The sequence below is a fragment of the Pan paniscus genome, chromosome 12, assembly GCF_029289425.2.
Source record: "Pan paniscus chromosome 12, NHGRI_mPanPan1-v2.0_pri, whole genome shotgun sequence".
NCBI classification, from domain to species: domain Eukaryota; kingdom Metazoa; phylum Chordata; class Mammalia; order Primates; family Hominidae; genus Pan; species Pan paniscus.
The window spans coordinates 27902494-27928706 of NC_073261.2; the positions used below are offsets into that span (position 1 = coordinate 27902494).

At 39.4% G+C, this 26213-nt stretch overlaps 1 protein-coding gene across 1 annotated transcript in view; it reads left to right on the plus strand.

Moving 5' to 3' along the window:
* Positions 1-592: 592 nt before the first annotated feature.
* Positions 593-26213, plus strand: part of LONRF2 (LON peptidase N-terminal domain and ring finger 2) — a 49671-nt gene continuing 24050 nt past the window's right edge. The window contains exons 1-7 of the mRNA XM_014343901.4: positions 593-2376; positions 14579-14697; positions 20783-20905; positions 23028-23171; positions 23900-24101; positions 24499-24592; positions 24868-24982. Coding sequence (XP_014199387.2) covers positions 1101-2376; positions 14579-14697; positions 20783-20905; positions 23028-23171; positions 23900-24101; positions 24499-24592; positions 24868-24982 — 2073 coding nt within the window. The 5' untranslated portion in view covers positions 593-1100. The remainder of the gene's footprint in view (positions 2377-14578; positions 14698-20782; positions 20906-23027; positions 23172-23899; positions 24102-24498; positions 24593-24867; positions 24983-26213) is intronic.

A 26213-nucleotide genomic window follows, 5' to 3' on the forward strand; every position in this document is an offset into this window, starting at 1 on the left:
TGGCTCTCAGCAGGCATACCTCCGGCAAGCTTCTTTCTGTTCTCTTGCTAGATATTTGTCTAAAATAAGAACAAATAGGATCTGAGATCATAAGGTTTCACAATCTTTACTGTATGGTCTGTGCTCTGAAGCTTTTTCCCCATTGCTTCCTGATTGTTGGTTGTGAATTTGATGGATAAATCACCCTCAAATATAAGTGAATTGTTATTCTATAAAGAAAGCAGATAAAAATCCAAACAGTGATTGAAAAAGTGAATTTGAAATAATTCAGTAGTGAAAAAGAGACCCAAACAGTACACTGTTATCAATTAAGTTAGGTAGACAGCTGGGGGAAATCCTTCATGGAAAAGGAGGGGGGTACTCTGCATTTGTTTATTGTAGAACTAGAGGGCTGGCCAAAAATTGCCTCTTTTTCCCTTTTAGGAACTGGTCTAAAATGTTCTCTCACTTAATGAGGCATTTCTCCTTTCCCAAAGCCAGATGTGGTCGAGGTATTGTATATTTTCTTTAGCCAGCAGTTTTAGATGTAGAAAAACCTCTCCAATTTTTTTAAAAAATTTATTCTTGAAATATGAACAGTAGTATGAATTCTAGAATATTGTAATGCATTTTATTGTATTCAAATACACAGGATAAAACAGATACTGTGACGACAGGAAGAAGGGAGCAGGCTATATAGGAGAAATACATAGGCTATATAGGAGAAATTATGAACCCGGTTAATGCGCACAGAGGATTTTAATTTAATCCTTGCTTGTACAACAACGGAGCGTTTAGCTCCCTCTCCCCAGCAACTTATGTCTGCAGTACTCCATGCTAGGGCACCCTTTCTATTTCTATTCTAATTCTATTAATTAGAATTCTATTTCTAATTCTATTTCTGCTTCCTAATCAAGGCCACAATACAATTGTCCGTTTCTCGAATCCCTCCTCCTCCTGGTATCTGGTTCTCTTGGCCCTCCACGTTCTCTGTTAAAATGAGTTCTCAAAGGCCTCAGCCTAGAGTTAAGAGAAGAAGCTCGCTGAGGCGGGGCCTCTGGGTGCCCACTTCAGCCTCCCCGGTCATTTAGGACAATTTCCTAAGTCGAAGCTAGAGATGCATGATGCGTTTGGTGACTTTTCCTGGGTTCTCGCTTAAGCGGAGCCACAGGTTGTGGGGGCGGCCAGGCCTCTGGGGAAGAGCAGGTGCCGCGGTGCCGGCGCGCCAGCAGCCCGCGCGCGGCCAAGGCCACCTGCTCCCAGGGCCCCGGCACCTCTGCGGGGAGGCGGCAGGCAGAGGACGCGCGCGCAGTCGCGCAGGGGCCCTCAGGCGAGTGGGGGAAGCATCGCAAGAGACGCGGACCTGGAGCGCGGTCACTGCGTTACCGCAGCGACCTGGGTTACCTAAGCCGGCGGGACTGAGAGGCCGCTGCGCGTGGGCAGGGGCTCAGATTGCGCCCGCGGTGCCTGTCCCAGCCCCCGCCCCGGAACGATTGCAGCCCTGCGGGGCTCGCCGCCCACACCGCGCTGAGGACGCTGCCCAAGCCAGGCGCCCGCCCCCGCCCGCGGTCTCAGCCGCTCGCAGCGCGCCGCCCCCAGACGCGCGTGGCTGCTGGCGAGGGCTGAGACCGCGCTCCCGCCGGCCAGTTCCCAGCAGCAGCGCATCCTCCCTGCTCCGCGCCTTCGCTCCGGACCCGCGTCGTCGCAGCCCCGCGGTGATGAGCCCCGAGCCGGTCCCGCCGCCGCCGCCGCCCCAGTGTCCTGGCTGCGACCGCGCGGAGCCGATCGCCCAGCGCTTAGAGGAGGGCGAGGAGGCCTTCCGCGCGGGCGAGTACGAGATGGCAGCGGAGCTCTTTCGCTCCATGCTAGCCGGGCTGGCGCAGCCGGACCGCGGCCTGTGCCTGAGGCTGGGGGACGCGCTGGCCCGCGCCGGCCGCCTCCCCGAGGCCCTGGGCGCGTTCCGCGGCGCCGCGCGGCTCGGGGCGCTGCGGCCCGAGGAGCTGGAAGAGCTGGCGGGCGGCCTGGTGCGCGCCGTGGGCCTGCGCGAGCGGCCGCTGTCCGCGGAGAACCCGGGCGGCGAGCCCGAGGCGCCCGGCGAGGGAGGGCCGGCCCCGGAGCCCCGCGCGCCCCGCGACCTGCTCGGCTGCCCGCGCTGCCGGCGGCTGCTGCATAAGCCGGTGACGCTGCCCTGCGGGCTCACAGTCTGCAAGCGCTGCGTGGAGCCAGGGCCCGCGCGGCCGCAGGTGCGGCGCGTGAACGTGGTGCTGAGCGGCCTGCTGGAGAAGTGCTTCCCGGCCGAGTGCCGGCTGCGCAGGCTGGCAGGCCAGGCGCGGAGCCTGCAGCGCCAGCAGCAGCCGGAGGCCGCGCTGCTCAGGTGCGACCAGGCCCTGGAGCTGGGTGAGTCGGCTGCGGGGCGGGTCCGCCTCCCCTACACCTGTCCGGCCCAGCAGCGGGGTGGGGAGCTGGCCGGTGGGCCCGACAGGCTTTGGGCTTTCGAGAGCTTTGTCTAGGCTTAGGGGTCACTTTGCTTCCTAACGATGGGAAGGTGAAGGGTGGGGGCGGCCACACCCTGCAGCCAGGAGAGGCCACGTGCACCCCACTGGTTTTGTCTTTTCCAGGATGCTGGTAAGTTTCCCGCGGCCCCCGGAGCAGCTCTGTAAGGTCCTGTAATTGCTTTTCGGCACCTTCTGCGCTGTTGAGGAGCGGGGAGGATGACGAAATATTTTTGCTCATCCTGAAGGAAAATGCACATAGCTGACACACTACAGGCGCAGAAAGGGGTGCCTTGTGCTGGGGCAAGATTTGCTTTGGGTTTCAGCTAATGTAGCCAGGAAGGAACCGCCTCCACTCTGCTGTAATCACGTCGAACGCTCCGGCTCTAGCCTGCTCTCTGTCTCAGAGGCCATCATTAGATGTCATGGCGTATTTAACTTACTAGATAGTTACACTGACTAGTGTGTGTAGTTTTAAATTGTTCATTCAGTCATTCCCTTATTTATCTGAGGCCTAAGGCCAGCAACAGGCACTCTCCTGCCTTCACCCAGCCACCACCTGTTAACACTATTTAGCTGAAAGGAAGACCAAACTTCTGTCATCGTTTTGGCTTTGACATATGAGTATGCGCTCTATTGGCAGTTGTTTTGGGCAGTGTGAGGAGAACGGTTTGCTTTCTGGTTTCACCGGTTTTATAATAGGGCATATACGATTTAAAGCACTAGCCGAGAAGACTTGTTGAATCTCTTGTTACTAAAATAATCTACTACCATGCTATAGTCAGTGCACATTTTATTTTAAACTTAGGATTAAGGTTTTCCCTTTCAGAAGGCACAAATTATAAAGTGACTAGCATTCAATTTTGTCTTGCAAAAAAAAAAAGATCCAAATATTGAACAAGTGCTCAATATCTGTATCTAAATTGGGATATTCTCTGCTGGAACAGAGCACTTAACTCAGCTTTTCTAACGAGTATTCTGTAGTTTTTGCAACCAACATATCCATACTTTAACAGGCATATTTTTTAGTTTTCTACTAATTTAGGTATTGATGGTGTTAGAGCAACACTATCCAATTAGAACTATTGTGTAAGCCACACATAATTTGGAATTTTCTTGTAGCTACATTAAAAGGGTGAAAAAAGCAGGTGAAATTTATTTTAGCAATTTTTAACCCTATACATCCAAAATATTATTTCAACATGCCTTCAATTTTAAAAAATAATTGAGATTTTACTTTTTTAAACTAAGCCTTTGAAATTCGTTATATATTTTGCATTTACTGCACTACCCAATTCCAACACCAAATTTTCATCAGAAATACTTCATCTGTATTTAGATGTTGGAGAAAATGTAGAAAAATGAAAACTGTGATATTTATATGCTGCTAATGGGACTGCAAATTATACCCCTGAAAAATATTTGGTAGTATCTACAGATGTTAAGCCTGTCCTTGGCCAAATAGTTTCAAAGAGGTATATGCATATGTGCCCCCAAAAGAATGTATAAGTAGATACAAGAGTGTATGTCATTGTTAGAGATACCCCAAAAGTGCACACAACCCAAATGTCCAGTAAGAGCAGAAGGGGTGAATATATGATTATGTTTTCATAGCATACTATACAGAAAGAAAATAAATCAACTACAGTTACAAACTACAATGTGGACAAATCTCACAAACATAATGTTAAGTGGAAGAAGCCAGACTCAAGCATTTTTACTATATGATCCTATTTATCTGTAAGTCCAAGCAGACAAAATTACTGTAGGATGTTAGAAGTAAGGACAGTGGTTACCTTGGGGGGATGAAAAGGGAATAGTGATTGTGAGGAAGTATGAGAGGGATCTGTGGGGTAGTGGTGATGTTCTGTTTCTTGATTTAGGGGATGGATACACAAGTGTGTTCACTTTGCAATAGTTCATTGCACTATATACTTATATTTTTAGCTTTTCTGTATATATATTAGACCTAATTTAAACGTTTTTAAAATAGGCTATTTCAGTAAATTCATATGAGAACTTATATAGAATGTATTCATTTTTCTATTCAAAGATTAGCTTAAAATTTTATGAAAACATTTAATTTCAAAATAAATTAGCCCTTTTAAAGAGGTTTTGATATAGTTAAAAAAAAAGTTCACAGATGTTTGGAATCAGAAATACCTGTGTTTAGATCCAAGCTCTGACTTTTTGTTTTTTTTTTTTTAAGACGGAGTCTTGCTCTGTCACCAGGCTGAAGTGTAGTGGCGTGGCTCTACAACCTCCGACTCCCTGGTTCAAGCAATTCTCCTGCCTCAGCCTCCCAAGTAGCTGGGATTACAGGCACGCACCACCATGCCCAGCTAATTTTTGTATTTTTAGTAGAGACAGGGTTTCACCATGTTGGCCAGGATGATCTTAATCTCCTGACCTTGTGATCTGCCCGCCTCAGCCTCCCAAAGTGCTGGGATATCAGGTGTGAGCCACCATGCCTGGCCTTTTCTTTTTTTTTTTTTTTGAGACAAGGTCTGGCTCTGTCACCCAGGCTGGACTGCAGTGACATGATATTGGTCACTGCAACCTCTGCCTCCTGCATTCAAGGGTGATTCTCGTGCCTCAGCCTCTCAGGTAACTGGGATTACAGGCATGCACCACCATGCCTCGTATTTTTTTTTTGTGTTTTTAGTAGAGATGTGTTTCACTATGTTGTCCCGGCTGATCTCCAACTCCTGTAGTCAAGTGATCTGCCCACCTCAGCCTCCCAAAGTGCTGGGATTATAGGCATGAGCCACCACACCTGATGTCTGATACTTATTTATTATGTGACCTTAGCGAAGTGTGGTAGTCATTAGTCCTGGTCTATCTCTATACCTTCCCCAGGCAAGGTAGGATTGCACTTCCCGCTCCACTTGTGATTAGGTGGAGCCATGTGACTACTTTTGGCCGATAAGTTATGAGTGGAATTTAAAATAACTAGTACGTATGTTGAAAGAGGTAAATAAATGTATGAAAATATAAAGCATTCAGAAGACAATTGTCCATAGAAAAGAACCAAGTGGGTATCCTGGAAATTCAAAATACAATATCTGAAGTTGAGAATTAGTTAGATTTGTTACAAACCAGATGGCACACATCAGAAATCTGAATGAGAAAACTCAGAAGCAAGTTAACAGAAAATATCCAAACTGAATCACAGAAGAAGAATAAAAGAGAGCATGGGAGTTATGTGAGACACAGACAAAAGTTCCGACATCGATGAAACTGGAATCCTGGAAGAAGAGAGAGGGGAAGGGCAAGAGAAATATTTAAAGAAAAAAGTAATTGAGAATTTTCCAAATCCGATGAGAAACTTTAAATCACTGAATCAAAAAGTTCACTAAGCCGAACAGGGTGGACACAAGTGCACACACAAACATACACACAAAACCCATCCAAGCACATTATAGTCAAGTTCCTGAAAATCAAAGATAAAGAGAATTTAAATGCAGTGAGAGAAGACAGGACATATTTCCTTCGAAGGAATCATAGAAGACTGACAGTTGACTTTTAGACAAAATTATTGAAGCTAGAAGCTAATGGAATAATGTCTTTAAAGTGCTGAAAGAAAAAAAAAAAACCTAGCTGGAATTCTTTACCCAGCTGAAAATATTTTTCACAAATGAAGACAAAATCAAGGTGCTTTAAACCAAAGAAGTAACTCAAGCTAAAGGATTTTATTACCATCAGAATTGCATTTCATGATATACTGAGGGGAAGTCTTCAGGCTAAAGGAAACGTATCCATATGGAAGCATGAAACTAATGCACAGAGTAAAGAATGCTAGAAGGTGTAACAATATGAGACAATATTGACTATTTCAAATAACAATAATAATGTCTTGTGGTATTTGTAACATACATAAAAGTGAAAGATATGGCAACAGGACAAAGCCAGAATGGGTAAATACAGTTAAATTGTTGTATGGTTTGTACACTGTTTTGGAGGTAGTAACAGTACCAATTTAAAGTAGACTGCTAAATCAGGTTTGCATATTCTGTTGTCTTTGGTAACCACCAATAGGAAGGTAAAATTAAAAAGCTATAGTGGAATACTAAAGTAATACTTAATTAATCCAAAAGAAAATGGGAGGGAAGAATAGAGAAGGAGAGAATAAGTGGGACAACTAGAAAAGAAATAGAAAAATGGGGATTTAATTTACATTAAATGTGAAGACCTAAATTTCCCATTTAAAAACTAAGTGTTGGCAGATTGGATTAAGTGAAGTATAGCTACATGCTGTTTACACACGAGGTAAACTTTAGGTGTAAGAACACAAAAAAAGGTTAAAATTAGTAGGATGGCAACAAAGACTGACAAAAAAAAAGCCTGATATGGCAAAGTGACTATCAGATAAAGTATTCTTTAAGGCAAGGAATATCAGAAGAAATAAAGACATTTATGATGAATGGGCCAGTTCAACAGAAAAAAAATGTGTAATAATATGCCTAAATTTTTATGCATCTAACAACAAGTGTACACACACACATATGGAGAGAACAAAAGGAGACAAAAGCAAAAGGGGAAATAATTGGAGATGTTGAACAAAACTTTTAGTAACTGATAAAGTAAGGATTGAAAAATAAGTAAGGATATAGATACAACATACTTCAGCACTTAGATTTAATTAATATGTGTCACTACATACAACTACTGCAAAAACATAGCCATTTAGGCTCCCATGACCATAGGCAGAGCATTGGAGTTGGCCTGTGGTTGTGTTTGCCAACTCCTGGATTAGGCCATGAAAGAAGTCATAATAAATATTAAAAGATTGAAATCAGACTGTATATGTTCTTTAAACACTGTGGACTTAAACTAAAATTAAATAGCAGATAAATAGAATATCTTCAGTTATTTTGAAATTAAGCAGTATATTTTTATATAATGATGGGTAAAATGAATCACAACATAAAGTAGAAAATTTTCTAATTATCTAATAATTATTAGAATTATTAGAATTTCTAATAATTATTAGAAATTTTTCTTTTTTTTTTTTTTGAGATGGAGTCTCACTCTGTTGCCCAGGCTGGAGTGCAGTGGCATGATCTCAGCACACTGCAAGCTCTGCCTCCCAGGTTCACATCATTCTCCTGCCTCAGCCTCCCTAGTAGCTGGGACTACAGGCACCTGCCACAACGCCTGGCTAATTTTTTGTATTTTTAGTAGAGACAGGGTTTCACTGTGTTAGCCAGGATGGTCTCAATCTCTGACCTCGTGATCCGCCCGCCTCTGCCTCCCAAAGTGCTGGGATTACAGGTGTGAGCCACCGCACCTGGCCAGAAAATTTTCTATTTTGCCTGAATGATAATGAAAATACAAATATCAAACACTGTGGGATGCAATGCAACAGTGCTTAGAGGGAAACTTACTGTTTTAAATGCCCATACTACCAAAGAACAGCTGATAGTCAGTGATCTTTAGGCTTCCATTTCAAGATGCTAGGAAAAGAAAAGCAAATAGAATCCAAAGAGAGTACAAAGAAGGAAATAAAGGAGCCAAAATCAGTAACAAGACAGGAAAAATACAGCCCAATGTTTCTTATGAATACAGTTGCAAAAATCCTAAATAAAATATTAGCAAACTGAATCCATTGATATCCTTAAAGAATATCACATCAGTAGCAAGCAGGTTAAGTTTTGTTTAATCCTGGAAAATCAAGCAATGTAATTCACCATCTACAGAAAAAAGAAAAATGATATGATGCATCTCTCAGGAAACTACGAATAAAAAGGAACTTTCTTAATTTTTTAAAAGTCTACAAAAATGAGATAGCAGCTATCATAATTAATGATGAAATAATGTTTTCCCATTGAATGAGAAGGTAACAATGTTTTATTCTCACTGCCACTCAGCATTTCACTGGAGATTCTAGATAGCTATGTATTAAGATTGGAAAAATAAAAGATAAAACAAAAAACTGTCGTTATTTGTAGATGACCTGGCGTACATAGAAACTCCAGAAGAATGTAGGAACTATTAGAAATTATAAATGATTTATCCAGATTGCTGACTACAAGGTCAATATAGAGGTTATCAAAGATAACTATATACTTAGAAAAAACAAATAGGAAAAAAATTTTAAACAATTTATGTAAACAAATTCCTTGGAATAAATCCTGAAATAGCTGAAAGATGTTTAATACCTCTACACTGAAAATTTCATTTCAATACACTGAAAACATGAAACATTTCTGAGAGAAATTAAAGCAGACTTAAATGGATGGATATATCATTTTTTTCATGGATTGCAAAACTCAGTATCGGCAAGACATCAGTTCTCTGCTGATTGAATGGTAAATTCAGTGCAATCTCAGAGAAAATCCTAGCCAGTGTTTTTGGTGGAAATTGATGAATGGCCAAGGCAACAATGAAAAAAAAACAACAAAGCTGGAGGATTTACACTGGTAGATTCCAATACTTACTATAATGCTGCAGTAATTAGGACAGCATTGTATTGGCTTAAAAATAGACACATTGAAACTGACTCTCACATATACAGTCTCTTGATTTTCTGAAAGATGCTAATGGAATTCAGTGGGGAAAAATTCAATGGGGAAAAAAGAGTCAGTTGCTTTTTTATGTGGAAAAAAATGAACCTGAATACCTACCTCACATCATATAACAAAATTACAATTAAGTATCTAGGAGTCATAGGAGACTGTTTTCAAGGACTTGGGGTAGGCAATTGTTTCTTAAATAAGATACAAAAAGCATAACAATAAAACTTCTGTTCCTCAGAGGCCCCCAAAAAAGTGAGAAGGGGATGAGTATACAAATATCTTACTGAGACCTCTAATGCAGAATAAATAATGCCTATGATTCAAAAAGAAAAAGCCATTCTGTCTAAACGCAGTAAGTACTCACTTAACACCATTGATAGAAACAACTTTAGCTGAAACTGTGTAATAGGCAAAGAGTTAAAAACTAGATCTCAAAGTGAGCAATTAACATCTCAAAGACTGCACAACATAATTAGTGCTCAAATGCAAATTAAAATGAAAATAAGTTAGTACATCCCCACCAGAGTAGCTGAAATGAAAAGAACTGGCAATACTTAGTTTTTATTTGCAGCAATTGGAAGTCTTAAATTACTGGTGGAAGCATAAGTTTGTACGACAACTTAAGAAATGTGTTTGTTAGCACCTGCTAGAGCTAAACTCGTACAACCTCTGATGTGGCATTTCTACTTTTGAGTATATACTAGATAAAAATGAATGCTTATGTCCATCAAAATATGTGTACAGGAATGTTCATTGCAGCTTTATTTATATATGCCAGAAACATTTGGGGAACAGTTCAATTGTTCATCACTAGTAGAATGAGTAAATAAATCAAGTCATACAGTGTAATATTACACAGCAATGTTTAAATTTTATTTAAATATTAATTTAAAAATATTACTGAGACATATAACAATAAGAATGAATCTCACAGAATGATAATTTAGTGAGAAGTCAGATACGAAAAAGTACATTCCATTTATAAATATCCATTTATAGAAGTTAGAAAACAGGATAAAGTAATCCAAAGTGACAGAGGTGAGAATGGTGGTTACCTTTAGGAGGGGCACACTGAGTGGGATAGTGCACAAGGGAACCTTCTTAGGCCCTGGGAATGAACTACATGATGATGGCACGGGTACATATGCAAAGGTTGAGATATACACCTAAGATTTGTGGACTTGACTCTGTAATTACAGTCTTCCATCAATTTGAATAAATAGGCTTTAGGAGTATTGCCACTTATTCTTTCTTTTCACAGAGAACACTACCCAGTTTTTATTGCTTTATGTGTCCATTTGTTTGTTTGTTTATTTATTTATTTGAAACTGTGTCTCACTCTGTCACCCTGACTAGAGTGCAGTGGGACAGTCTTGGCTAACTGCAACCTCCACCTCCCAGGTTCAAGTGATTCTCATGCCTCAGCCTCCCAAGTAGCTGGAATTACAGGCACGTTCCACCACACCTGACTAATTTTTTTACTTTTAGTAGAGATGGGGTCTCGCCATATTGGCCAGGCTGGTCTCAAACTTCTGACCTCAAGTGATCCGCCCACCTCGGCCTCCCAAAGTGTTGGGATTACAGGCGTGAACCACCACGCCTGGCTCATTTAACTTGTGTAAAATAACATGGAATCCTCCATTTCTCACCACTGCACACATTTGACAGATTTTATAGCAGTAACCCTAGCACCTAGTACAACAGTGGCTCTGGGTTGCTGTTGGAAAACAGCCTTTGGTCGACCCTAAACACAAATGTGGTAGACATCTCTTCTTTTCCTCTCAAAGCCTGGGTCTTAGGCTGCCCTCTTATGACTTTTCCCCATAGAGGGGTTAATTGGTGAACCTACTGAGATGTTGCATCAATTCTTTGGAAAGTACATATGTACATTTTTCTTCCATATGTTTTCTCTACACAAAGACTTTTAATAATTTGCACTTCCTCTTCCACTTAGTTTTGAGGGATCCTTGGAGAACTCCTTTAGTTTTGTTGAGCCTAAGGTTTAATCCTTAGAAAATGTGTAAGCATTTATTTTACGTGTTTTAAAAGACTAAATTGTGAAGTGCTGTCCTCACAAATGTATCACCAAATGGTGGACGTCAACAAAGAAAACAGTGATTCATTCAGTGTCAAGATGAGAAGTGATTGTTTCTTGGCCTTTTGGCTAAGATCAAGTGTAGATGGGAAGTGAATTTTATGAAATTTGGACTTCAGTTAAAGCACCCTTTAGAATGTGAGGAGTAGAGACTTAAATGTATTCATTAGAAAAGAATGATTAAAAATAAATGTAAATGAAATGTATTTTTAACACTAGAAGCTTTATCAGGATGAATTAAGCTAACACAAAGATAGTATAAGCAAAGGAATAATGAACAAGATATTAGTAAAACAGAAAAAAATTGAGTTAGTTAACAGGTGAGAAACTGATTCATTGCCAAGACCATTAAGGGACAAATATTTGATAAATGTGTTCAAGAAAAAGCAAGGCATAAATACCATAAGGAATAAAGAAGCATCGTTGCAGATATAAAAGGATATTTATAAAAGATTTTAAAACTTATATAAAAAGGACAATTTTAAGGAAAATACGAATTATCAATATTTATCCATGAAGAAGTAAAAGCCTACAAAAAAATCGAGATGCTCCTCAGGGATTCTCTTCTGCTGAAAAGGCGCTAAGGTCAAGAAAGTCCTTACAGCTTTCAATGACTAATTTCCATCTTATTTCAGATCATAGAAAAATGTGGGAAGATTTTCATCTCATTTAATAAGGTTAGTATAATCTTGACACCACAATCAGGTAAAGCTTGCACAAGAAAAAAAAATGTGTAGGCTAGTCTTACATATGTATATAGATGTCAAAATCCTAATTAAATTTCTTAGTATTTTGAGTCCAGCAATGTAATAGGAGTTAAGACCAAGAAGAGCTTATACTAGGACCATAAGGATAATTCAGTACTAGACAAATCTTTCAGAGTAATTCACCATATCAGGTTGCAGGAGATAACTATATGTAATCTCTCAGATGCTGAAAGCAGTCTATAAAATTCAACACCGACTTGTTATAAAGTCCTTACAGAAAACTAGGAATAGGAGAGAAATCACCTAACTTGATAAATATTTTCTCTCAGAAACTTACAACAAACATATTTTATGTTAAAACATTAGACACATGCTTTTTAAATTCAAGAATAAGAGAAAATGCTTTCACTATTATTGCAATATGAGAGCATGAGGAAATAGGAGTATAAATACTAGAATGAAAAAGAGTGAATTGCACATGACATTCTTGTTTAAAATATTCAAGAGAATCCATTGGCAGATTGGACTAATAAGAAACTGTAGCCAAGTGGAAACAGGATATGTGATCTCCGTTCTCACACAGGTTTGCAGCAGCCCAAGCCTAAAAAACTGTACTTCCAGGAGCACATTTTTTTTTCCAAAATTTTTTTTTTCCAAATCTCCTTTGGAAGATTTGGAAAAAAATCAGCATTATAGTAAGTATTACATTTTTTTCCCCAAATCTCCTTTGGATTTTTGGAAATCTCCAAAGGAGAATTGTATATTTCAAAATGCATTTAACTGTGTGATTGAGGCATTTTCACCAATCTTTTAGTTGGAAATAATCTAATAACATGCTAAAAAGGCAGATACCATGAGGAGAATCTAATAGAATTTTATAATGTCTTCCCAGCAATTAAAATGCTCAATTTAAAATCATATGAATTGATGCCAGCACTTTCACAGTTACTATGTGCATTTTCAAAGATGAAATACATAAAATCTCATGTTAGATCATAATTAACAGATGAATATTTTCAGTTGTTTTGATGATAGGAAACACTAAGTTGGAAACTTAAGAAACATGTTATTCCCCAAACAAGAATTCCATTCTTCTCATTAGTTTATCTGTATTACAAAAAAGTACTTAAATTATTGTTACCATATTTTAAATTGCATCAATAAAAAATCTGTCAAAATTTGTTCTCCTTCTTGTTAAGCAAGTATCTATATAATATCCTTCAGTTTGCCTCTTTGCCTGCAAAGCCTAAAATAGTTACTATCTGGCCTGTTACAGAAAAAAAGTTTCTGCCACCTGCTCTAGCCAGTTATCCATACCCAGCAATGTCTCTCTTAATAATTCAAATTGTATTGTTTAACTCTTGCTGTTTCTTTCCCCTTCTACTTTTTTCTTGTTATACTTTCTCTATATTACACATATGTGGTGATGACACATTTATAAGTAGTTACTTTTCACCATGTCTTGATGTAATATCTTTGTGCGTAAGTTCTTCGGTGTATGCTTGCTCAGTTACCTACATAAACTAAAAGGAGGCTAGTGGCATTTGGAAAGCACCAAGTGGGTAGTTTGAAAAGAATCAAGGTCAAGGTTTTGGAGGAAACTGAAAATGTACATTAGGTAGAGGGATGAGAACACATCTTAGGAGCTCAGAAAGTTTGTGGTTGAACCAAAATGCATAGCTGTAGCCCTCCTACAAGGATCGTAGGTGGGCAAAGGTAGAGTGAGCCAGGCCCCACAGTATGGAAAATGGCTGTGATGGTTCTGCCTTTCTGAGGTCTGGCTTCCTGCCTTTTCCATGGGACCCTGCCAAGTCAATACTTCGTAGACTGCAAGTCAGTTCAAAGAGGGAGCCAGTCTTGGCTTCTGTGTAGCTGGACTTAAGTCTGTGGCAGCATGTGAGTCGTTATCAGGACCTCTGCTGTTGAGGAATGCAGAGAAAGGAGTTTTTTTTTTCCTTTCTCTCCTTAAGAGAATATACTGTAGGTACAATTATGGGGACAAATCAACATCTACCAAGTTGTGTAGAAAAACAAATTATGGGCCAGGCATGGTGGCTCACACCTGTAATCCCAGCACTTTGGGAGGCCGAGGTGGGTGGATCACCTGAGGTCAGGAGTTTGACACCAGCCTGGCCAACATGGTGAAACCCCATCTCTACTAAAGATACAAAAATTAGCCGGGCATGGTGGCACATACCTGTAATCCCAGCTACTGGGGAGGCTGAGGCAGGAGAACTGCTTGAACCCAGGAGGCAGAGGTTGCAGTGAGCCAAGATCATGCCATTGCACTTCAGCCTGGGCAACAGAGCGAGACTCGATGTCTGAAAAAAAAAGAAAAAAAATTATGTTTTACTTTCCTGTTTCTTAAACATGAATTTCCTTGCATACTTTCATAAAAATTATTTTAAATCTCTTCTAAAAATACCTAGTTATAGCAGTGAGAGGATTCAGCAGTTGCTGAATTTATTATTGGAGATGATGTAGCTCGTGTGTGTGTAGGAATACTCAGTGGCAGTCTGTTTTTCTTGGTGCTCTTTCAAGTCTTGTTAATCTTCTTCCTGTTTTCCTGAGAGGAGCTGTCTAAAATATACTTATCAAATAACTAAACTCTAAATACGATTGGAGAGAGGAATTCTTTCTTATTTTGTTTTTATACTTATTTTGTATTGTATTGTATTTATACTTTATACATATGTATATATACACTTTAATATATGTAATGACATTAAGATTACTTGTTTTTAAATGCAGTCATTTTTATTGATTTGTATTCCTCCTGTCTTTCAGCTCCTGATGATAATTCATTATTGCTGCTGCGGGCGGAGTTATATTTGACCATGAAGAACTATGAGCAAGCTCTCCAAGATGCCAGTGCAGCTTGTCAGAATGAACCTCTCTTGATTAAGGTATTTGTATTTGTTAGCTTTGGAGATAATCAATGTGAAGTTTATATGATTTTATTAAAAATAAAAGTAAGATTATTGTGATCAGGTACCTATAGACAAAGTATGTTTCCCTCACATTACTGTAGCCTACGTTTAGCAATCCACCTCACACTAAAGCAACCTAATTTAAAAGACTAAATCTCCAACTGATTTAGCTGAGAAACACTAATTTCGATTACACTTAATAGATATTTAGCTGAATAATATGCTCTCTACATTGAAAAAATATATAAATAAAATCATCAAATTTTATAAAGTTGTAAGTGAAGAAAAAATATTTAAAATTATAATGTAAATAGGAAGATCACATAATGATCATGATTAGCTGTTGGGTCCTAATATGCATATGAACAAATCAATGCTATTGGTGAAAGAGTTAACATTTTGTGTACATTTTACACTAATTTTAGTTTCTGTGTTTTGATTGGAAAGGTTTACTATTTCTCTCATGACAAAAAACGAACTTTGCGGATCTAATAATGATAACTTAAGTTATACTTAGAGAAGTTTAAGAAGCCAAAGAATAAAAGCCTTTTCATGAATCTTTGAATTTTAAAGTTTTAAAGAACTTGAAATTAACAGCTATAGCATGCTCTTTTAGTCAGTTAATAATTAAAAATATTTGCTATATTACTTTATATCAACTTTGTTTTATAAACATTAAAGAGACATTAAGCCAGGTTAGTAGACAAGCACCGGGAAGCCTGCCCTTTTTCCCTCCCATCTCTTATTTTTTAATTTTATTTATTTTTTATTTTTTGAGACGGAGTGTCGCTCTGTCCCCTAGGCTAGGCAATTCTCCTGCCTCAGCCTCCCACATAGCTGGGACTACAGGTGCGTGCCACCACACCCAGCTAATTTTTTGTATTTTTTAGTAGAGACAGGGTTTCACTGTGTTAGCCAGGATGGTCTCGATCTCCTGACCTCATGATCTGCCTGCCTCGGCCTCCCAAAGTGCTAGGATTACAGGCGTGAGCCACCGCACGCAGCCTCCCTCCCATCTTTTAAAACAAATGCTTTCAGGTTAGCCTGAGTGTCGAGTTCAACTTAGGGATAAGCCCAAGAATGGAAGCAGATGTTTGTTGGACTAAGCTCAGAAATCTATTTTGTTGCTTGTTTGCTTCCCTAAAAAAAAAGTTTAGACTCCAATTTCAAATGCCCTTTCTCCTATGCCTTCATCCATTCTTCTTTAAAATTATGTTTTTAATTGACAAGCAAAAATTTATATAATTTATCAGGTGCAATATGTAGATTTGAAACATCTATACAATGAGAAATGGCAAAATCAAGTTAATTAACATATGCATAACCTCACATACCATTTTTGTGGTAAGAACACTTAAAATCTATTCTCTTAGCAGTTTTCAAGAATACAGTACATTGTTATTAACCATAGTCAACATATGGTATCGTAATAGATCTCTTGAACTTATTTCTCCTGTTCAACTGAAATTCTGTATCTTTTGATTGACGTCTCCCCAATTCCTCTCCCCTGCCACTCTTCTTCTGAGTTAATTTCTATCAGTAATGATCAAGCCTTAGTTATTATGAATTATAACTATTATTTCTGACTGACAGCAGCTCTGCATTGCCCTCTGAAGCTAGATTCCTCTCCGTAGTATTCTTTGAGCTAAAAACTTGACAGTGTGTCTCTGACAAAAGATAGACTTAATTTCTACAGAGGTACGTGGCTAATTATAACTTGTCAAGGGAGGCAGCAAATGAATATTTAGTGTTTGAGATGGTATGAGACGGTGGTCATATCTGCAGGGTTTACTGCAAATTTGTGGACCTCAATTCTTGACAGATGCCCAGTGAAGAGCAGCTTCAGCCAAAACGTAGTTTAATAAGTAAGTTTAGGCCGGGCGCGGTGGCTCACGCCTGTAATCCCAGCACTTTGGGAGGCCGAGACGGGCGGATCACGAGGTCAGGAGATCGAGACCATCCAGGCTAACACGGTGACACCCCGTGTCTACTAAAAATCCAAAAAATTAGCTGGGCATGGTGGCGGGCGCCTGTAGTCCCAGCTACTCGGGAGGCGGAGGCAGGAGAATGGCGTCAACCCGGGAGGCGGAGGTTGCAGTAAGCCGAGATAGCACCACTGCACTCCAGCCTGGGCAACAGAGCGAGACTCCGCCTCAAAAAAAAAAAAAAAAAAAGAGCGAGACTCCACCTCAAAAAAAAAAAAAAAAAAGTAAGTTTAAGATAGTAAAAGATATATTCTAAGTTTGTTATTATAACTAAGGATTGGGGAAGAAGTGCCATTGGAAGGTAAGGTAAGGGGATGGGAAGTAAGTTCACTGAGGGGAAGACTAAGGTGGCTGAGTGTGATCAAGCTGAGATGGAAGCTCTTTTAGAACCAAGCACTTTGAGAAGCACTTCTAGATTCTGGGGGGAGGTGGGTTACAGCAGTGTGCCTTACTCAAGCAAAACTGCCCTTTCAAGCATCCAGGCATGGCTAATATTCATCATGGCTAATGATTCGAAGCTTTTGGAGCAACTGGAGATAATCCATTGCCAGCAAAATATTTGCCCATTTGCAGAAATAGATATAGGCACATGATTAGTTTGATCTTACCCAAACAGCGAACTTGTAAGACTTAAAATTACTTAAAAACCAGTTAATTCAGTTAGTAAATATTTACTGATACACTGTGGTATAAAAAATGCAAATCTCAATTGAGATTCTGTGCACATGTATGAAAAACTTGAAACTTTACGTGAAGTTCTTTGTGCATATAAGACAGTATTATTTTCTCAGAACTTTTGATATCGAAGCAAATTTAGACGCTACTGAAACATGAAAGTTGGGGACTTTTATAAGGCCTGAAAGGGGCCCTAGCAACTTTGTATTCTTAATTTTGTACTTTTCCTGACCAGGTGTGGTGGCTCACACCTGTAATCCCAGCACTTTGGGAGGCTGAGGCAGAAGGATCACTTGAGGTCAGGAGTTCAAGACCAGCCTGGCCAACATGGTGAAACCCCGCCTCTACTAAAAATACACACACACACACAAAATAGCCAAGAAAAAATTAGCCAGGTGTGGTGGTGCACAGCTATAATCCCAGCTACTCTGGAGGCTGAGGCAGGAGAATCACTTGAACCTGGGAGGTGGAGGTTGCAGTGAGCCGAGATGGCACCACTTCACTCCAGCCTGGGCGACAGAGCGAGACTTCATCTCAAAAAATAATAATAATAACAATTTTGTACTTTTCCTTAAACAGACTTTCCACATTATGTAAGATTCAGGCTCCACAAAAGCTGAATCTTTTGTGATTCTGCTTTTGTGAAAGGAGAATAAGAAAATTAGTAAAACTTCACATTTATTATCAATGTAAAGTCCCATAGATGAATCACTGATTGTCTGAAGTGTATTTGAGACTTCAGGGAGCTCAGGGATGACACTGATGATTTGTTGTCTAAAATACTCATCATGTCTTTTGAAATGGCTGCTCTTCCAGAGGGCTGCAAGGTAAGCAATGTGTGAATAGACAGCAAGCATGAGGAGAGATGTTGGTGCTGGAGATGGAACCTGGGCACCATCAGCACAGTCATGGTATTTCAAACAATGGAGAGAGAAGTGCAGTAAGACAGGACCTGAAAATAGACCTTCACATTTACCCATCAGTGGCTGCCAATGTTCTGGAGAATTTTTATACAGAAATAATTAAAATGACATTAACAGGGGTAGTGGTTTACTTCTGGTAATAGTGAAGGAGTGAAGTCGTCATGTGAATCCAGAGGGGAAAACAGTTATAAGAACTGTATTAAAAAAAATAAAGACACTATAAAACATCCAAAAACAGAAGCTGGAGGAGAGTTTCTAAAAAAACCTGCACATGAAAAGGAAAAGAATTGTGTGGGGGTTTTTGTTTGTTTTTTTGTTTTGTCTTTTCGGTCCCTGAGTTCTGTCTATCTCCACAGCTGCAGCTGCACAAAAACAGTACTGGGACAAACACTCAGCATCACTACGTGAAAGTACCAGGAGTTCAGAGTTCCCGAGTTCTAACAGAAGAGCTGGAAATTAGGGGAATCCCTAAAAGCAGAGAAATCCCGGAGTGGATGATTCCCAGCTCTGGCCAAATCCTGGCTTATTTCCAAATTTCATAGGCATCAGGGAGAACCACAAGGCTTAAAAAGGAGCCATGGAGGCTGGGTGCAGTGGCTCACGCCTATAATCCCAGCACTTGGTGAGGCCAAGGCAGGCGGATCACAAGGTCAGGAGTTTGAGACTAGCCTGGCCAATATGGTGAAACCCCATCTCAACTAAAAAAAAAAAAAAAAAAAAAAATTAGCCAGTTATGGTGGCAGGCGCCTGTAGTCCCAGCTACTCAGGAGGCTGAGGCAGGAGAATCACTTGAACCTGGGAGGCAGGGGTTCCAATGAGCCGTGATTGTACCACTGCACTCCAGCCTGGACGAGCGAGCAAGACTCTGTCTCAAAAAAAAAAAAAAAAAAGTCAACTAAAATTGTCTCTGAGTGGGCCCAGATATTATATTTTCCACAAAGAGACTTTGAAGAAGCTATTATGCATAAGTTCAAAGAGTTAAATTGCATGCAAAGAATTGAAGGACAATATGGTACCTTTGACTTAAGAGCAATCTCAACAGGGAGATGGAAACTATAAAAAATGGAAATTCTGGCTGGGTTCATGGTTCATGTATGTATGCCCAATGCTTTGGGAGGCTGAAGCAGGAGGATCACTTGAGGCCAGGAGTTCAAGACCAGCCTGGGAAGCATCACAAGACCCCAAGTCTACAAAAAAATTAAAAAACTAGCCAGGCAGGGTGGCATGTGCCTGTAGTCTGAGCTACTCTGGAGGCTGAGGCAGATTGTTTGAACCCAGGAGTTAAGGGTCACAGTGAGATGTGATCATGCCATTGCATTCTAGCCTGGGCAACAGGGTGAGACCCTGTCTCTAAAAAAGAAAAAAAAAAGGAAATTCTAGAGATAAAAATTATCAATGCTGAAATTTAAAATTTCTAGGTAGGGTTAATAACACATTATACATGGCAAAATAATCAGTGAAATTGAAGATAGATCTATAGGAAGAGAAATTATTCAATGCAAAAAACAGAAAGAAAAAAGATTAAAGAAAAATGAAAAGAATCTTGGAAACTTGTGGGACAATATGAAGTGGTACAACGTATGTGCAATTGGAATCTCAGAAGAAGACAGAAAATGTTTGGCAAGAAAAAAAAGAAGAAATAATGGGTAAAAAGTTTCCAAATTTAGTGGGAAACATTAATTTCAGATCCGAGAAGGTTAACTCAACTTATAAGCAATGATAAACTCAAGTCATAATCAAATGGCTAGGCTGTAAACCAAAGATAAAAGGAAAGTCTTGAAAGCAGTAAAGAAAAATGACATGGAATGAGAATGAGAAAAATGACATACAGGGAAATAATATTTATGGTTGTCATCTCATCTGAAACTGTGGAAGCTGGTTGACATTGGAACAACATATTCCAAGTGCTAAGAGAAAGTCTTTCAACTATATGTAAACCAGTAAAAAAGGAAACAAAAATAGTGTTTTTATAGATTTGAGAAAATACTGCATTCATAAGATGAAAAGAAAATGCCATGGGAAATTACTGATCCATATTGTATTTTGTTTACTTTTATTGTGGCACTTAGTATATTATGATTTGTATTGTAATTGTTTTTAGTCGTGTCTGTCTTAGCTCATGAGACTGTAAACTCCTGGAAGGCAGGAAGATGGTAATGACCTGTAACTGCTGAATGAATTTAAAGTGGATAGCCAGTTTTCTCTTAGCACGTCCCTTAGAACTCCTTTGAGCAGAACATTTCAGGTATGGTAGCTCCTGTGTTCTGACTGTAGATTGTATTTATGAGCTATTGAAGTTTGCTAAGTTTCCAGGGTAGAGAAAGTAGCGATAGAGTCATCCTTTGATGGGCTTTGTTTATTCTATGTAATGTGAAATTAAAACAAATTGTTCTAATAAATTTGTTCAGGGAAGTTTGTATTCAAGTATATAATCATGCTGGGTTTTAAAAATGTACACTTTGTCTTCGGTGAATCTAGGGACATCAAGTAAAAGCTCAGGCTCTTTCTGGATTGGGAAGAAGTAAGGAAGTGTTAAAGGAATTTCTCTACTGCCTTGCTCTGAATCCTGAATGTAACTCTGTGAAGAAAGAAGCACAGAAGGTATGAGTTCTGTTAAAGGACTTTCTCTATCAGGTCTTATTTATAGCCTTCATGTCCATGCTGAGTAACCCTTGCATGTGAAATAAACAAGAAATATAATTCTGAATGTTCGTGATAATGCAATAAAAAACACATGGCAATAATTGTAAGGTTCATACATTGGATAACTTCTAGGTAAACATTATATTTTGTCTCTGGGTAAAGCAGAGTGTTTCATGAGACAGTGTAAACATGCCTCGATTCTGTTGACATAAAGACACATGTTAGGCAAGGTTATTATAGTTTGTGTAGAAGCTTCATAAAAGACATTATGATATATGTAAAATGTATCAATTCGGCTCTATAGGGTGACCTGTAATTTTCAGCAAAGCTTCACCAGCATAGTGCAGAAATACCTGCTCTTTTACCCATCATCCAGTCACACTGAATGTGGAAATCTGTCCTGTTAAAAAGCTTATACGATAGTTACCTGATATTTACTTAGCATTTCCAATGACCAGCGTTTTTATGTTTTTATGTTTGCGCTTCCCTGTTTATTGTCAACTTCTACCACGTATTTACCCTGTAATTTTTACTTACCTGTGTAGTTCTATTTTCTGGAGCAACAGAAAATGAATCAGTTCTTCCTTGTACAATTCAAACCACGTTAGATGTTTGGGAACAGCTATTATCTTTGCCTTAATGTCACCCTGTGGGCCAAACATTCTTTTCTCACAGAGTGGCGTTTCTAAGATATGCTCTTCTGGATGTGTTCTAATGTACCCTGTGTTTTAGCATCTACATTTGACAGCCACAGTTGGTGAAATTTTACCTTCACTTGTGTTCACATTAGGGGCATGTTTATTTTTAAATACCTCGTTCCTCTTTTTTAAAAGTAAGAACTTCAGAGCAATGTTGTTTTTTATCTTCTCTTGTGCAATTGATTGGCATTAGTCCTGTTCAGTTGTCCTGACAGTTGTTCAATTGACCAGTGTCACTCATTGGTTTTTGGCCATCATTTCAACTTGTCAAAATAATATTGCATCTTCAGCCTGCTATTCAGCTATCCCTACCTGCTTTGTCCTATACGGAAACTTCCTAAGAATCTTAAAACATATCTCAACTGATTCTCATAACACTTTTCTGAGAAAGTCAGCCCAAGGTCAAAGAGATGAAGCACATTCACCAAGGTTCCTGGACCAGGGTTTAGGTCTTCTGGGTTGTTGTCTACCTGGAGCTTTTTCAGACATGGTGTTTTCCCCTGGACATTCTATGGCTGATAGATATCTTGTATCACAGACGGTACCAAAAACAGTGTTAGCCTGTTCACATGGAATGTGGCTCCATCTCCAGCAGCTCTGCTGAGGCTACTCAGAGCTGGGGCTGAGGACATTGATGTCCCTGCTGAGGGTGGTGGTGCGCGTTGCTGCAGGGCCATGGATTCTAGCACACTCACCTTGAACCATGAGGAACAGTGGAGAGTGGGAGGAGTCTTTGTTTAGGTTTCAGTCACTCCTTTCTGCTTTCCTCAAGCCTTGGATGCAGCTGAAGCCATGAGGTTTGACAGGACCATTTGAGTGTCTGCTAGCACTGGGTGTCAGCTAGAATGCCTAACTGGCCATTGCTGACCACCCTTCCCCTGCCCCCACCAATGCCACTCCCTAGTTCTTGAACCACAATTAGGGCCTTTCCCTCTCTCTTCCTTTAAAGTTCTTTACGAGGTGGGTCTTCTGGTTCTCATAAATAAAGCAGTTCTGTATAGTGACCTCATCCCTGTGGGTGATCACAGCTTAGATTTAATTCAAGGCCCCCAGCAACCTTTACACTCCCTTTCTCTTTTATCTGTGTGGCTTTTAGGGGAGATTTTATGTAGTGTGTAAGGACCAGGTAGAAGGAAGTGGTATTGCTATCATTTTGTCATTGGGAAGTGTAAGATGGAAAGGGATTGGAAGCTAAAAGAACTTAAAATATTGACTCTGGTTTCAAAAATGTTTGGATTTTAAAAGGTTGGCAGTTAAAATTATTCTTTTCAACATTTTAGGCTTATTTGGCCTCTTAGTTTCCTCTGAATCTATAAGACATACTATATTTTTACAAAAGTGTTTTAAAATATATATTTTTTCTTTTCTTGGCAATTTTATAGGTAATGTGTGAAGTGCTGTTTTCAGCTACAGCAAATGTGCATGAAAATTTAACATCTTCCATCCAAAGCAGATTAAAGGCTCAGGGTCACAGCCACATGAATGCCCAGGCTCTGCTGGAAGAAGGTGATGCAGGGAGCTCGGAGGTATGATGTGCATGCATTTGTCAGGATTCTCTTGATTAAGCTTTACGTAGTTGCTTCATTTTAAACAGTTTACAGATTATTCACACATTATGGCATTATGTTAGTTAGACATATTTCTCAAGACCAGTTGTAGCTCCTCAACCTGGGAGTTGGAACTTTTACATGAAGTCTATGGAAGTAATGAAAATGATTAAAGATTGAAAGAAGCTTTAGAACACCACCAAATCACCCCAAACAGCAGGAGACTTGAAGTTATTTTGGCTTGGAGAAAATAAAGTAAAAGGACAAGTTAAAGGGGGCAGCACACCAACATGGCACATGTATACATATGTAACAAACCTGCACGTTGTACACGTGTACCCTAGAACTTAAAGTATAATTTAAAAAAAAATAAAGCAAAGGGATGATTTGAATATGATATATGATTTTATGTGTGTACGTGTGTGTGTGTGTATGTGTGTGTGTGTGTAGATAGATAGACAGACAGACAGATTGCATATGAAGATAGCTTTTCACTTGCCCTGGCTCAGGAAGAAATTATCCTGTATTTTGCTGTGAAAAGAATAAAGCTCATCTTAGAAATTAATAGATGAAACCAATTATGAAGAAGAGTGTATGCCCCCCCTTTTTTTTTCCCCAAAGATTTCTAGTACAGACTTCTGCATTCTTTTTCTCTTATGCTATGATTTCTTTAATACTCAGGATTCCTTTTTTTCCCACTTAACCAGAATTCATCTGAGAAATCTGATACGCTTGGAAATACCAATTCTTCAGTTTTGTATTTTATACTGGGTCTACACTTTGAAGAGGATAAAAAGGCATTAGAAAGCATCCTTCCAACAGCACCCAGCGCTGGCTTAAAGAGACAGTTTCCGGATGACGTGGAGGATGCACCTGACCTGAACGCCCCTGGAAAAATTCCCAAGAAAGGTCAGTGAACTGTTTTCATCAGGCAGTTCTGTGACTCCAAAGTGATAGAATGTTAACTGGTATTCAATATATTTTTTAAAATTTTACACCATTTAATATTAGTAATGAAATGATTATATCAGCTCTAAGATTATAGAGCATTTTAGATGTTTTATACTGCAAAGACTTCATAGTCAAAAATAGCAGAGAAAATTTAGCTATAATTTAAAATTTTATTCATGCTTACCATCCAGATAAATTATTGCTGTATACTGTTAACTGGGCAGGAACTATTTCTGCCCAGTGTGATTTGTTACATTGATACAACACGTTTGGTCCAGAGAAAATACATTTCTTGCATGCTGTTGTTCAGGTGCTTAGGTGTTAATTACAGCGTTTTAAATTTTTTCACATTCAGATCTCTCACCTCAAAGGAGCCCAAACTCTGAGACAGAAGAAAGTCAGGGGCTCTCGCTTGATGTAACTGACTTTGAGTGTGCCCTCTGCATGAGGTAGGATGGTACAGAATCCGTGCAACTCTTTTAAAACTGCAGCCTTTCTGAAACGTATACCAAAGTGTAATGGGCTTTTTATTATCACGGAAACTATGGAGAGCTCAGTAATAATTGATTTATTTTCTAAAGATTTAATAAGATATAAAATGAAAGTGCATGCAAGTGATTTCTAGAACAGAAAGGGGATTGCATAAGGAATCCTTCAAAAACCAGTCCATGATTTGAAAGTCTGTCCTGGACATTTCTGGCTGAAAACAGATATTTTCTTCCAGATTGCTCTTTGAACCTGTCACTACGCCCTGTGGACACACATTTTGCCTAAAATGCCTTGAGCGCTGCCTTGACCACGCCCCACACTGTCCTTTGTGCAAAGACAAACTTTCGGAAGTAAGTACACTTTAGGAAATGACGGGACAGCTCCTCCTCTCATACCTTGGTGGACGCTTACTCCCTGTCTCGTGTTGCTTCCCCCACCCAGTTGTTAAAGAAACTGAGATTTCTCCAATCAAAGATAGGTCTTTTCTCATCTCTTTGATGAATCAAGAAATACACAAGGAAGGTTGACATACAGAAATTGCTAAATGTTAAGGACATTTTTAGGTAGAAATTTTAGTTGAGATAGATTGAAAATAGCTAACATTATGAACCCTACATTACGTTCATTGTAAATGGTTGAGACGTTGTCATGGTGCACTTAATGTGCTCCAGGAATTCTCTTTTTCATCTTGAGAGTTTTTCGTAGGATTGAAGACTTGATCATTTCTGACCACTGGTGAGTCCCTTTAGGGCTTTTATAGTTGTCAGTTATTATTGTCTTTGGTCTGAAATCAAAACCAGTAAAATTCGGGTCCCATGGGGAAGCTATTTAATGATATTTAGCCCCAATATAAACTATTAAATCCATTTACGTTAGGTATGGTAAATACAATGAAGAGTATTTAAAAGCTGAAGACCTTCTGATCAATTTCTGAAATAGTGAATCCATATCAGCTGTATTGGGCTGTGGTCCTATTAGTGCCATGAACTTTCTATGGAGCAAGTCATATAACATCTTAAGGGGGTGGGGAGTGTCTTCTTTTGTTTTGCATTCATTAAATGAGACTGATAATATTTGCCTTAATTACTTTCCAGAGATTAAACTTATTGAATGCATTTTAAGTAGGATAAAGTTTTTTTTCTTTTTACAAATGTACAGTAAAATTTATTTTTTAAATCTGATGTGATAAGAGGAGATATTATACTTAAGTTTTAAATAATTATAACCTTTAAAATTTACTGCCAAAACATTAAAATAACTAGTTACAATTGAAAACATTTTCTAAAACATTGTATGCACATACTTGCTTTATTAAATTGCATGCATACTGAATCTTTTTAAATTCTTCAGAGTTCTCGTGAACATCAATTATTGTGCTGTGCACTGTGTGTCACAGTGGTGACTGTACTCTGAGTCTGCAGAGCTGTTTCCTTGGTGGCCCCTGTGCAGTTTTCCTCTGGGCATTTGCTGTCTCTTCTTGCTAGTAGATGCAACGGACCCACTGCCTCTTGTTTTGGTGCCTGCCTGGGCCAGAACAGGCTCATCTGTTCTTACAAGAATAAAATGCATGTATGTGTGAGC